The sequence below is a fragment of the Schistocerca americana genome, chromosome 9 (assembly GCF_021461395.2).
Source record: "Schistocerca americana isolate TAMUIC-IGC-003095 chromosome 9, iqSchAmer2.1, whole genome shotgun sequence".
Lineage (NCBI taxonomy): Eukaryota > Metazoa > Arthropoda > Insecta > Orthoptera > Acrididae > Schistocerca > Schistocerca americana.
The window spans coordinates 3848101-3862722 of record NC_060127.1 but is presented as its reverse complement, the minus strand read 5'-3'; the positions used below and the strand labels follow the sequence as shown (position 1 = coordinate 3862722).

At 43.0% G+C, this 14622-nt stretch overlaps 1 protein-coding gene across 1 annotated transcript in view; it reads right to left on the bottom strand.

The window, feature by feature from the left end:
• Positions 1-14622, bottom strand: part of LOC124550893 (fibrous sheath CABYR-binding protein-like) — a 114195-nt gene that overhangs the window by 45093 nt on the left and 54480 nt on the right. Inside the window, exons 9-10 of the mRNA XM_047125669.1 lie at positions 6931-6979; positions 3275-3543 (exon numbers count right to left, since the gene is read on the bottom strand). Of these exons, the coding sequence (XP_046981625.1) occupies positions 3275-3543; positions 6931-6979 (318 nt within the window). The remainder of the gene's footprint in view (positions 1-3274; positions 3544-6930; positions 6980-14622) is intronic.

Below are 14622 nucleotides of genomic sequence, written 5' to 3'. Positions count from 1 at the left end.
CCTACATCACTCTCCAACTGCAAAACCAGATCAGACAAGTAGGCGTATCAGCTGCACCTCTCTGCATCTAGACGACTGTGAAACAAACTACCCTGTGACCTCTGTCTTACCCGAAACTACTCTGTATTCGAGTTGAGGTTAAAGCTTAATCTTCTACCACTGGTGTAGCTTTCCTCACTATACCTTGCCCATTCCATTTTATTAATGTTTTCTTCTTTCCATCTCCACTGCTAATCTTACCCTACTGCTCCTTGCTCTTCCTCTGATCCATTATTTTCTTCTTGTCTGTTATGGTATGTCTCTGTTAGACTTGATTACACGTGTTTGCCAAGAACATAAGGAAATTGTTTAATGTTAACAAGACTGAAAGTTCTTAAATTCTATGTATTAATTACTATACTTGTTGACATCATCCTAATTATATACTGCTCATGAATCACACAAATAGCAATGTTTACTTGTTTAGGAACTCTGGATACATGCAAAGAGGGGCCTGAAGGTCCTAATCGCAGGAGGGAGAAGAAATAAAAACATTGATGTTTCAAACAACAGGAATTCCATGTACGAATATCAACAACGTAGTAGACGATAGACTGCTACTTACCATAAAGAAAACGTGTTTTTAAGTTGCAGAAAGGCACAATTGAAAGACATTTATACAAGGATTTCAGTCACAGCCTTCAGTGGCAAAACAGAAAGGGACAGACACATACCATTCATACATACATACAAGCAAGCACACCTCATGCACACACATGACCGCCAACTCCAGCAGCTCAGGCCAGAATGCAATATCACTTGTAATGACAGCAGCACTCTGGAGGGGGGCAGGAAAGATGAAGGGACTGCAATGTAAGGGTGGAGTGAGGGGGGGGGGGGGGTGCCGGCACAGGAAGCTGTATGAAGTAGCATGCAGGAAGTAGAATAGATTGTGTGGCTGGGAGGTGGGGCTGGGGGGGGGGGGGGGGGGAGGGAAAAATGAGAGGAGTGGGAAAAGATGGGTGGGTGCATTGACAGAGGGCAGCAAATCAAGAGATGAGAATGGGGAAGAGATAATAGGACAGAGGGGACAGAAGCTGTTCCATGGAGTGTGTGGGGACTGTGTGTTACCATAGGCTGAGGCCAGGATAATTACGGGAGTGCAGAATGTGCTGGAAGAACAATTCCCATCTGCACAGTTTAGAAAAGCTGGTGGTGGAAGGGAGCATCCAGATGGCTTGGGTAGTGAAGCTGCCATTGAAATCAAGCATGTTATGCTCAGCTGCATGTTGTGCTACATGGTGTCTATTTTGCTCTCGACCACAGTTTGGCGGTGGCCGTCGATCTGGGTGGACAACTGATTGGTAGTCATACCAATATAAAAAGCTGTCCAATGGTTGCAGCACAGCTGTTGAATGATATGGCTGCTTTCACAGGTGGCCCAGCCCCTGTGACAGGACTGGAATAGGATGTACTGCATAGGTGGATTGGGTAGGTCTTGCACCTCAATCTTCCACAGGGATATGATCCTTATGGCAAAGGGTTGGGATTGGGAGAGGCATAAAGGTCGACTGAGATGTTATGGATGTTGGGAAGGCGAGGCATCACCACGTTACGAGGGGTGGGAAGGATCTCTGATAGAATGTCCTCATTTCAGAGCATGAGAATAGGTAATCAAGGAAATGGCAAAGGATGTGGTTCAGTTGTTCCAGTTCAGAGTGGTACTGAGTGACGAAGGGGGGCACTCCTTTGTGCCCTGTACTCTGGGAGGGTGGGAGCGCTGCAGCTGCGACAGGAAATGGCATGGGAGATCTGTTGTGGACTACCTCTGGGAGGATAGTGCCTATTTGTGAAGGCCATGGTGAGACCCTCAGCATACTGAACAAGGGAGTTCTTTTCAGTGCAGATACACTGTTGCCAAATGCCAGGCTGTACAGGAAGGATTTTTTGGTTGATTTTGGGGAGGGGACCAAACAGTGAGGTCATCACTTCCATCAGATCAGGGAAAGATGGAGAAGGAAACTAGCCATGCCCTTCCAGAGGAACCATCCCAGCACTTGCCTGAAGCGATTTATGGAAATCACAAAAAAACTAAATCAGGATGGCCGGACGTGGGTTTGAACTGTCAACCCCCCGAACGCGAATCTAGTGTGCTCAGCACTGGACCACCTCGCTCAGTGGATTTTTGTTTTTGTGTGAAAGGGATGACAACTATCAAAATGTAGGTACTGTCAGTGGTCGACGGGTTTAATACGGACACAGGTGCAGATGGAGCCATCAGAGGTGGTGGTCAACCTCTAGGAAGGTGGCACACTAGGTGCATGATGACCAGGTGAAGTGGATGGCAGGAAAAGTGTTGAGGTTTTGAAGAAATGAAGACAGGGATAGAAGTTGGCGGTCATGTATGTATAAGGTATGCCTACTTGTGTGTGTGTGTGTGTGTGTGTGTGTGTGTGTGTGTGTGTGTGTGTGGTTTTTTTTTTTTTTTTTTTTTTTTTTTTTTGCTGATGAATGCTGTGGCCAGAAGCTTTGTGAAGGTGTCTTAATTGTCCCTGTCTGCAACTTAACATGTATTCTTTATGGTAAGCAGCAATCTACCTTTTCCTACACTGTTGTTAAACATTGAGGATCACCAGACTGCAAAAGACTTGGAAGAGTAGTGAGCACAATGCACAGTGACTTGAAGAGAGATAAGATGAATATCAACAACAGTAAAACATCTAATTGAAATAAACCATGTGATGCTGAGGGTAATGGATTAGGAAATGAAATATGGGAATAGTAAATGAGTTTTGTTATTTGGACATTCCAATAACTGAAACGATAACAAGTAAAGAGGATATAAATGAAGACTGGTAATAGTAAGAAAATATTTTCTGAAAAACAGAAATTTTTCTAACAAAGTGAAGTAAGCATGAGGAAGTCTTTTTGAAGCTATTTATCTGCAGGGTAACCATGTGTGGAATGGAAATGTGCCTAATAGTTTTTGAAATGTGGTGATACAAAAAATACAGAAGGTTAGGAAGTTAGATGAAATAATTAATGAGGTGGTAACGAATCAAGTCGGGGAGAAAAGAAATTTGTGGTATAACTTGAGTTAAAGAACAGACTGATAGAACACATACTAAGGCATCTAGGAATCTTAAATTTGGCAATGGAAGAAATGTGGATGTGGCCGACAACGATGACGATGACGACAACCTGCTGATGCTCCTGCTACTACTGCTGTTACTACTACTACTACTACTACTACTACTATTGTATTGTCCCAAACATATGTGACTGTGTAACGTACTTCAGCAGGTGTGAGAACAGGGGGCAGTTCCTGGCAGGGTCCCACTTCAGCCTCTGGCCCATCTGATGGAGCTGCACCGGTATCTTCCGACTGCGAGCCACCGGCGGCCTCACCGGCCACAGCTACCGTGTCAGCTTCTGTAGGGGGAGGCACCACGACACCTGCCCAGCCTGACGGCCCTGCTCGGGCAACGTCCAGACCCGCTCCGTCGCCCTCCTCTCGGACTGACGGGTCGGCGGTACTCCCCTCTGTGGGCTTCATCTTTACACCTGAAACGTAGTGGCATTCCTAGTAGGCTGAACTGGTGCACAGTGGCCTGTCCAACTACAAACAAATTCATATTTCTTCAGCAGCAATTTTTCAACAAACTCTAGAAGGTAGGGTTGAGGTAAGCAAAAAGTGGATTGACAACATCTGCTTTATTGATAGTGTGGTCCTAATCACAGATAGTATACAGTGTGAACCAGAACTCCACCAACAAACTTGCAGAGGTTGTTCAGGGATACCTTCAGAGTATTTTAGTATAAGGGACCCATGGTCCCCAGTAGCTGATTACAGAGTAATAAAGCAATTAGGATTATTCAGTTTACTACCACAATCCACCTTATTTCTGTGAAAATACCTTCCAACAGTGAAAAAAACCGTAACACGTAATAACTGAATTGTACACCACACAACACAGAGTAATGTAACAACCCTCAGACCAATTCCGAAGTACTGTGACGCAGCTGCCATCAGAGCAGAGAGTTCAGCACAGGGTCACCGTGCCACTCGAACACCGCATTCCGTGAACCCGTATTTGAGGTGCATACCTCCGTAAGAAAACCCTTCCAAAGTGCCATGTATTGCAATTAACTACACCGGAATACAAAACACTAGACAGAACCGAGCAGTACTGCATGCAAAGTTGAGGGCAGTGAAGTAAGAAGGGCATTACTGTTGTCAACAGCAGGTACCACAAGTGAATAAAACGAGGCACTGAGTACATTCTGTCAATATTTACACCGTTGAGCACTATTTTCAGTGAAATACAAATACAAAGCTAATTGGGACAAGCTCAGACGGTAGAGCACTTGCCCGCGAAAGGTAAAGGTCCCGAGTTCAAGTCTCAGTCCAGCACACAGTTTTAACCTGCCAGGAAGTTTCATATCAGCGCACACTCCACTGCAGAGTGAAATCTCATTCTGGAAACATCCCCCAGGCTGTGGCTAAGCCATGTCTCTGCAATATCCTTTCTTACAGGAGTGCTAGTCCTGCAAGTTTCGAAGGAGAGCTTCTGTGAAGTTTGAAAGGTAGGAGATGAGGTACTGTCGGAAGTAAGGCTGCGAGGACAGGGTGTGAGTCGTTTTTAGGTAGCTCAGGTGGTAGAGCACTTGCCCGCGAAAGGCAAAGATCCCAAGTTCAAGTCTCAGTCCGGCACACAGTTTTAATCTACCAGGAAGTTTCATATCAGTGCACACTCCGCTGCAGAGTGAAAATCTCATTCTGGTCAAGCTTTGATTATTTAAATATTTTAAAATGTAAAATAATGTAGAATAAGCTGTGGCCAATCAGATGGACGACTTCAGGAAAGGGAACTGCACTAGTCAGTTGAGCGAGTACGTTCGGCGAGCGAGAAGTGCGGCTGGGGACTAGCAGAGGGACATGGCTGGTGCAGATGCGAAAGTGGACAGTTCGGCTGAAGACACTGAAGGGTACAGTTCGGACTGAGATGCGAAAGCGGACAGTCGGTCTTTAGGCAGCTAGGAAGTGAAACGACTTAAAAAATTTTGCACTGTGTGGTACCGTGGGACTTAGTCTCTGAGCGGTGTAAATATTAAGGTGGACTTATGTTTCACAACGAGACTGTTAATGATCAAACTGTGTCAAACGGATATGCACTCACGTGTAATAGTAATTCTAAATATGACCACTTTCGCTATTAGTTTTCTTTCTGAATAAACATTATTCTAACCAAATCGCTACTGTGTGGCTTACATCATTTATGGGTTATTAATTTAGTTACCAATATTATTATTATTACTGTAATATGTTACATTAACTTCGTTTCATACAATTTCGCAAACTTGCCATCAGTCAGACAATTTAACCACAGGGTCACAAGTGTCTAATTTGGAGGTGTAACGCGACACATGCAGTTCAACCCCTAGACGAGTTTGAGCCAAGACATTTCGATGAAGAGGAACCGCATGTGACCCCGAACACCTTTGGGATGTTAGCTTGCAAGGGAAAATAGAAAGGTGGAAGGAATATTTATAGGATCTATACAAGGGAGATGAAGTTAAGATAATAGAAAGGGAAGAGGATGTAGATGAAGATGAGACAGAAGATACAATACTGCGAGCAGAATTTGATAGAGCACTGAAAGACCTAAGTTGAAACAAAGCACCTGGGGTAGATGACATTCTGTGAGAACTAGCGATAGCCTTGTGAGAGCCAGCTATGACAAAATTATTCCACCTGGTGTTCAAGATGTATGAGACAGGTAAAATACCCTCAAAGCTCAAGAAAAATGTAATTATTTCAATTCCAAAGAAAGCAACTGCTGACAGGTATGAATATTACTGAACTACAGGTTTATAAGTCACAGTTGCATAATACTAACACAAATTATTTACAGAAGGAACTAATATTTATGGCATTTGTGCTTTTGACTAAGCTGAGTGAAATGATCTCTTTGAAATTCTGGAGGCAGCAGTGGTAAAATACAGGGAGTGAAAGGTATTTACAACTTTTACAGAAACCAGACGAAAGTATAAGAGTCGGCGGCATGAAAGGGAAGCACGAATAGAGAAGGTAGTGAGACTGGATTCTAGCCTGTTCCTGAAATTTTTCAATTTGTACAGTGAGCAAGCAGTAAACGAAACTAAAGAAAAATTCAGAATAAGAATTAAATTTCAGGGAGAAGAAATAAACACTTTCAAGTTTATCAATGACATTGTAATTCTGTTAGAGGCAGCAAAGGACTTTGGAGAGCAGTTGAATGGAATGGACAGTGTCTTGAAAGGAGGATATCAGATGAAAATCAACAGAAGCAAAACAAGGATTATGGAATGTGGTTGAATTAACATCAGGTGATGCTGAGGGGATTATATTGAGAAACAAGGCATTAAAAGTAAAAGTAGTAGATGAGTTTTGCTATTTGTGCAGCAAAATAACTGATGGTAGAGAAGAGATAAAAAGCAGACTGGCAACGGCAAGAAAAGTGTTTCTGAAGAAGAGAAATATGTTAAAACTGAAGATAGTTTACCATGTATGGAAGTAACAAAGACAAGAAGAGCATAGAGGCTTTTGAAATGTGCTGCTACAGAAGAATGCTGAAGATCAGATGAGTAGATTGCATAACTAATAAGAAGTTACTAGACAGAACTGGGGAGACAAGAAATTTGTGGCACAAATCCGTCTTTGGATTGAAGACAAAGATGATGATGACAACACTTGTGCATCTACATCTGTCCTGTGCTGCTTTCACTGGTCAAACAGTCAACTGTAGTTAATTACTTACTAATCTCCACAAACACACAAAATAGCTAAATGAATGCTGACACACAGTATAAATTACCATAATTCAGGTGACACAATTGAACATTTGAAACAACTTGCACACTTTCCCCCTCTCTCACCACAGTGCCAAATAATGCACAGATGTTACTTACTGGTTGCTGCTGCAGGCTCCTCCAGTTTCGGAGTCACCCTATCCCCAACCTGAAAACAAGACAAACCAATGAATCAGCCACCCTCAGCCATAATTTTTTCTTAAAACAAATTTTTTCAAAAATGCTATCAACGTGCATATCTAATACTACAATTTGATCATAAATTAAATGAGGCTGACTGGGCCTTTATAGGGAACTTGTGCCACCAATTCTAAATAAACAGCACAATAATGGTAACAAAAAGTCTTTTGTCAAATACAGTAGAGACAACAGGAGCCAAAAGCTATAACTGTGTGAATCTTTTTGTTGTGCCTATCACGAATCAGCATCTCCGCTATATGGTGAGTAGCAACTTTCCTTCTCTGGTATTGTTACATTCCATCCTGGATTTTCCATTGTTTGATTTTTATCTTTAGAAAAGAATGTTTTCATTGCCCAAAAACATGCTATAAGATAGTAAGTGGTGCTTAACCACAAACATCTAGCAGGTGCATTTCTGAAAGAAATTTACGCTATTTGACTGTAAATTACTATTAATTTACTTCACACATCATGATTTCGGCTTTACAGTCATTCTCAAGTGCAAGTTGAAATGTCACAAAATATCTGACATGCCTAAATGATATGTCATCTTCAAGGTAACATAATATCTGTACTTATAAACCTGTCTTATCACAGAATATGAGTACATATCAAAGATACATAATAAGAATGGCATTATGTACAGAATTTAAACATTAACACATTATAATGTGTATTTGACAGCCAATACATTGGTGGGACCTGCATTCATCAAGTCCATACATGATGTCTGTCAAACATGCATTACAATTTGTTAATGTTTAGCTGAGCACAATGTTATCCTTATTACGTGTCTTTGAAATTAATTTTTGAAAATATATATATAATGTAATTCAATAGATAAAAAATTTACTCACCAAGAAACAGCAGGAAAATACACAGATAAAGCTTTCAGGGCCAGTGACTCCTCCTCCTCCTGGCAGGAGGGCTGAAGGGGAAGAAATAGCAGAGAAGGAAAAGGGCTTGTGAAGTTTAGGGTAATGGGGAGAGTTTGCAAAGATTAACTAGAACCCCTGGGTCAGGGGAGACTCACCAGACATGATGAGAGGGAAATACTGTTGGGGACTGCATCAGATGAGAGCTTAAGGGTGTAAGATAGAGCAATATGCAATACAGAGATTGTGGATTGGATTCTTCCACCAGACAGTAGTTTCTCAGAACTCCACAACTGGGAACTGACATTACAACAGTCCTCAGTTCTCGACACCCACATGGTCCTAATTTAGGTTAATTTCTTCAGTCTCAGTATTCCTCTCCTTTTAGTTTTCTATATCCTTTCTTTTCCAAATGTGTGTATTTTTCCCTGCCCCCACCTCTTCCACATATAAAAGCACTTAGTTCTTATTAACTTGTGCACCATGTTTTGACAGTAATCTCTTTATTGCATATTGCAGTATCTTCCACCCTTTAGCTATCAGGATACCAAATCTCGTTAAGTGCAGTCTTCAACAACCAATCATTCCTTTGTGTCCTGTCCATCAAGTCTCCCTGAGATGGGGTTCTGGGAGAGTTTTCCAAAGTCTCCCTATTCCTAAACCTCACTAGTCCTTTTCTTCACTTCTCTTCCTTCCCTTTCAACCCTTCTGTCCGAGGAAGGAGCCACTGGCTCCGAAAGCGCACCTAATTATAACCTTCATTTACGTTTGTGTTCTGCTGCCACTTGGTTAGTAGATTTTTTTATCTATCCAATTAAATAATTTTGTCAAAAATAATTGTTTTCATTATTGTATTAGCCCATGTCACCATCATCCTTTTACATGCAACCCTCATCGTCTGTCTCGTTCAAACTGTCATCTGTTTTCTATTTTACGTGCTAATGTGTTTGTCTATTTATCTGTATCACCAAGATTAATCAACACTTTGACCCTACTTCTTTTCTAGTACTGAATTCCGTGCACACAGGCAGGTCCATTTTTATTTGCATATAACAATTCCATTGTTATTTACGAATTTCTATATAATAATTTACAGTTCAATACACTGCAGGGCCTTCTCCTGATCGTCTTTCACCAATTTATTTGCAAATTTGACAGCTATTTTTTTCCCATCCTCCACTTACCTTGTTTATAAGTAATTCCTTCATGCTTTTTGTGCGTTTGTTTTTCACCAGACCACTCTGATCGACTTTCACTGCTGTCTCCTACATCTCTTTAATTACTATGCTAAGTAGTTTACATTTTTCTCCTGTGAACCTCTTTCAGTTTACTCCATTTTTAAAATTTTGTCTGTTTTCACGGCTTTCCCAATCTTTTTTTCTGCATCATATAGATCATCCCCTCATTACCTCTTTCTGATTTTTCTGAATTTTTTTCCTTGCTTTTCTTCCATTTTTCTATCTTTTTCCAAACTCTGCTTTTCTTTTTTGACACTCCTACCATTTCCAACACTCCAGACCATTCATTCTTGCTATGTTGCATCCCATTACACATCAGTTCTTTTTGAAAACATGCTTTTGCACTATCAAAATTAATGTCCTACAGTCTATTTCTTGAAAACTACTTATCCCTGGGAGTTACTCTCAAAGGGTTAACAGTGGAAGTCCCTGTTTCTGGATTTAATCCTGCTCTACACCAGGCTCTTTTACAGTTTCAAATGTACCAATCTCTTACACTTATCCGGCTATTCTGTGACCTGCATCCCTCATCTGCAAATTTCCACTCCACAAGACTTCACTACTCCTACAAAATCCTGCAGTTATCTATACTTCATGTTTCCTTGGATGGTATCACCCACCAAGCCAACTTCAAACTGCATCAACATACCAGACTTCACCTTAAAAAGCTATCCCACCTTCTCCTAAACTACTTCAACAGTGGTATTTCCCTTCCAGTCCCTCTGTAGCTCCCTAAACAGCCACACCATCAACCAACACTCCTCTCCTACGAACCGAGCTTGGCCAACCTCCTTAACATCCCACAGCCTTCACCAACAGCCTTCACCACTGCCTCCTAGACTAAGAACAACCCATAATACCAAGAACCAGTCACAGCAGTACAGTGTCCTAAACCTCTTATCTAAAGCACTCTCCCCTCCTGAATTATCTGTGTTATCTAAGATCTCACTTTAAGCCCTAAACCTTAATTTGATCATGCTGCTTTGGTGAAGGATCTACTATCCTTCAATTAAAATGCCTGGGAAGTCTCCCCCAACCTGCAGTTCTGGGTGACTTTCCCGAAATCTACCCCTTTCCCTAGACCTCTCCAGTCCTTTTTCTTCACCCCTCTTCCATCCCCTTCTGTCTGAAGAAGTAGCCTCTGACATAAAACTGAGTACCAGTCTTCTTTTTTTTGTATTCATGCAAATATTGTCCATAGGTACTTATTGGATAAATTTCATTTATTTGAGCCCACTGAACACACAAACCATTGTTTGCAGCTATGGGTACAGATGTGGCAGGAACGCAGAATACTCTTACAAAATCTGAACAGCGGGTACATATGGGAATGTACCTTATCAGCTTCATACACTTACCAATGACATCAGAGCAGTGTTGACAATTTGCAAATTGATGAAGGCTTGCTCATTCTACAAGGACAAGATGTGCCGGTTGCAACACACACCTAATGTGAAATATTGGAAAGCTGTTTTCCAGAAGAACTTGGCATCTTGTCAACCTACCAGTTGTAGAAAGTGTCATCTGTTGTGAAGAACTAATTCTTATCCTTACTCACTGTAAAAATGACACGCTTTAAGCCAAAGCCTTCATCAGAAAAGAGAAACACACACACAAAACCACTGTTGCTGGCTGCTTAGGACTTCCCCAAAAGTTTTATGTGTAACAGTCTTCTTCTTGTTCCTGTCTGCAACACAATGTGTCATCCATACGATGAGTACTAATCTATCCTTTCCATATCGCTGAAATTCCAACCTGTACTTCCCATTGTTTAATTCTTATATACATTATTGGAAGGTGCCTGTCAACAGTCGTTAAGTAATGTATGAAACGCATTTCTGTACCATTAGCTGTTTTTATTTTAAACCAAAATATCTACCGGTTTCGGTCTTTGACCACCTTCACGGGTGAGGGTTAAAATGGTTCAAGCCACCATACTGTATTAGTCATTACTTAAAATGTGTGCATTTCGTAGACTTAAATTGTGCACATTTAGTATTCATAATTTGCTTTTAAAGTCCTGTGTCGTATATTTACATTCATAGCATGCACTGCGGATTTTAAGTAATGACTAAAACAATATAGTGGCTTAAACCATTTTAACGACGCTGATATGTGGCAGAACACCCGACAACCCAAGATGTCATTAGATCACCGGGAAAGCCTGAAGAGTTACATCAAAAGTCTCTACGGGGAGGAGATGTATCAGAATATCAAGAAGCTGGACAAGCTTTGGCAGAAGAAAGGAAAGATGTTGAGTTCTCTCAGTTTTTTGCTGAGGTGTCAAGATGGAGATGGGGTACCAGTATTTGCCAGAATTAAACATCACATCAATTCCAGAGCGGCGAACAAGATAAAACGCAGAGCCAGCATGGCACTGGTGAGAGAGAGGATTCGAGATATGCGCCACAGGTTAGATGTTGTGGCCAGGGAGCTGTTACACATTCATCTGTACATGGCAGCCTCCTTAACAAGAGAAGATTGGGATTGGGTAGACCGTGCCTCCTGGTCTTTAGCTGAGTGTGCTAGAAGGAATGCCTCATCTTGCCAATCTGCAAAGTTTGACCACATGAGTAAGAAAGCACAGCAGATGGAAGAGACACGCACTGTGACGAATCTGAGTGGCATACAGTTTGATGATATAACCTTAAAGGTACTCAGCAAGGGTCTCAACTTTGCTACGACCCCTAGAAACGTACCCATTTCAGGTTTCGTCAGTGCAGTAGAGCAAGTTGCAGCCCACACTTCCACCTAATGTGACAGAGGAAGTCCGCCGAGAGACCTGCAGGGCCCTCACCAAGGCCAGGCCGCCGAAATCGAACATCACAACCGAGGAGAGGCTTGCACTCAAGAAACTCCGGGAAGACAACAGCATTGTGGTACTGCCAGCAGACAAAGGGAACTCCACTGTCATCTTGCAGCGGGTGGATTATGATGAGAAAGTACGCCAACTTCTGGAGGACCCTGCATACAGAATTCTGGAGTGTGACCCCATGGACAAGTTGGCCAAGAAGACTAGTGCTCTCTTGAAGGAAACAGGGATGCCCGATAAGATCATCAGACAACTACGGAAAAAAGCGCCAGTGCCACCTAGACTGTATCGTCTGCCTAAAATACACAAGGAGGGCGTGCCCCTACGTCCAATTGTCAGTAATATTGGGGCACCTACATACACAACAGCCAAGTACTCGAAAGGTCTCCCGTCCCCATATGTGGGGAAATGTATTCACAACATCCGCAACTCAGAAGATTTCCTGCAACGCCTCAAGCAACTGCACATCACAGATTCGGACATCATGGTTAGTTTTGATGTGGTATCGCTGTTCACCAGGGTCCCACTGAAGGACTCACTAGAACTGATTGCAGAGAAATTTGACGGTGCTCTGTTGGACCTGTTCAGTCATACACTGACATCCACGTATTTCCTGTACAGAAACCAATATTACGAGCAAACTGAAGGTGTAGCTATGGGCAGCCCACTGTCCCCTGTGGTTGATAACATGTTTATGGAGAGTTTTGAGGAGAGGGCATTGGAGACAGCCACATTTAAACCCACATGCTTCTTTAGGTATGTGGATGACACCTTCGTGATCTGGCCACATGGGATGGACAGGCTCAATGAGTTTCTTGAACATCTTAACTCATGCCACCCTAATATCGAGTTCACCATGGAACTGGAGAAGAATGGCCAGCTGCCATTTCTGGATGTACTAGTCCAGAGGAAAGCAGATGGATCAATTGGCCACAGTGTGTACCGAAAACCAACACACACTGATTTATATCTGCAGGCCAGCAGCTGTCACCACCCTGCACAGAAGAATGGGGTTCTGAAGACTTTGGTCCACAGAGCACGGGCCCTGTCAGACCAAGAGAATCTACCTATAGAGATAGAACGTCTCAAAACAGTTTTCTCCAAGAATGGATACACGGACAGACAAATTGAGAGGGCACTCCAACCAGCCACTATACCACAGGTTCCTGAAGACCAAGATGACGCAAAGAAGGTGGCATATCTGCCCTATGCTGGCTCTATTTCTGCCAGAATCAGTAGGATCCTCCGTAAACACAATATCAAGTGTGTTTTCTGTCCATCCAACAAGATCGGGGGACTGCTGGGGAGTGTCAAAGACGACCTGGGGTTACGAAAACCAGGGATTTACAATATACCTTGTCAATGTGGCATGTCCCACATTGGCCAGACGACAAGAACTGTGGAGATCAGGTGCAAAGAACATCAGAGGCACACTAGATTAAGACAGGTGACTAAGTCAGCCATTGCTGAACACTGTCTAGAACTAGATCATGCCATGAAGTATGAGGATACCAAGATTCTAGCACAAACACCCAGATTTTGGGACAGTGTTATAAGAGAATCGATAGAAATTAAAATGGCTGACGATCTTATGAACCGTGACACAGGGTACCAGCTAAGCAGAGCCTGGGATCCGGCTCTGGAATTGTTAAAGGAGCAACGGGGCCAGCTGCAACACTGCACAAACAGAAGAACCAGAGACATGGAGATGGAAAACGAGCCCCTGACGGACTGCCAGGCGCACAGACCAAAGATGGAACACCCAGAAGTGGGACTGATGGGCGCGGACCGCAGAGGGAACATCCAGAGTCGCAGCGGACGAAAAACGGAGCGGCAATGCTCCAACAGGTCGTGGTGAGCGGGTGCGGACCGCAGGGGGAATGCTTGGTACCCCAGACCGTAGATGAAACCCCCAGGAGCGGATTTGGTGGGTGCGGACCGCAGAGGGAACACCTAGAACCGCAGCGGACGGAATACGGAGCAGCAATGCTCCAGCAGGCCGCAGGGAATGGGCGCGGACCACAGAGGAAGTGCCTGCAGCCGTTGGTGGAGGGGGAGGGCCATAGGCATAAATACTGGACCAGGTCCACTCGAGGAGCAGTCTCACGTCGACCCTGATGAAGGTTACGAGCTACGTGACCGAAATATCGTGCAAGTACAACGCTGATATCCGGCAGAACACCCGACAACCCAAGATGTCATTTTAACCCTCATTTATGAAGATGGTCAAAGACCGAAACCTGTAGATATTTGGGTTTAAAATAAAAAAAAAGCTGAGGGTTCAAATATGCATTTATACATTTAATTCTTATCTTTATTAAACAGTGCTTTACGAGAAACTTTGCAACCTTATCTAAGCGATAAAAGGAATCATTTTAGGCGATACAGTGAAGAAAGAAAAACCCTCTTTTATAGCAAAAAAATGGTTCAAATGGCTCCGAGCACTATGGGACTTAACTATTTAAACCTAACTAACCTAAGGACATCACACACATCCATGCCCGAGGCAGGATTGGAACCTGCGACTGTAGCGGTCGCACGGTCCCAGACTGTAGCGCCCAGCCAGACTGTAGCCAGACTCGGCCACTCCGGCTGGCCACACTTTTATAGCAGTTGTAGATATTCTACAAGCTTCTGACACTGTCCAAAACCAGTTTTGAAATGCTGAAGTAGTAATAGCAGTAGT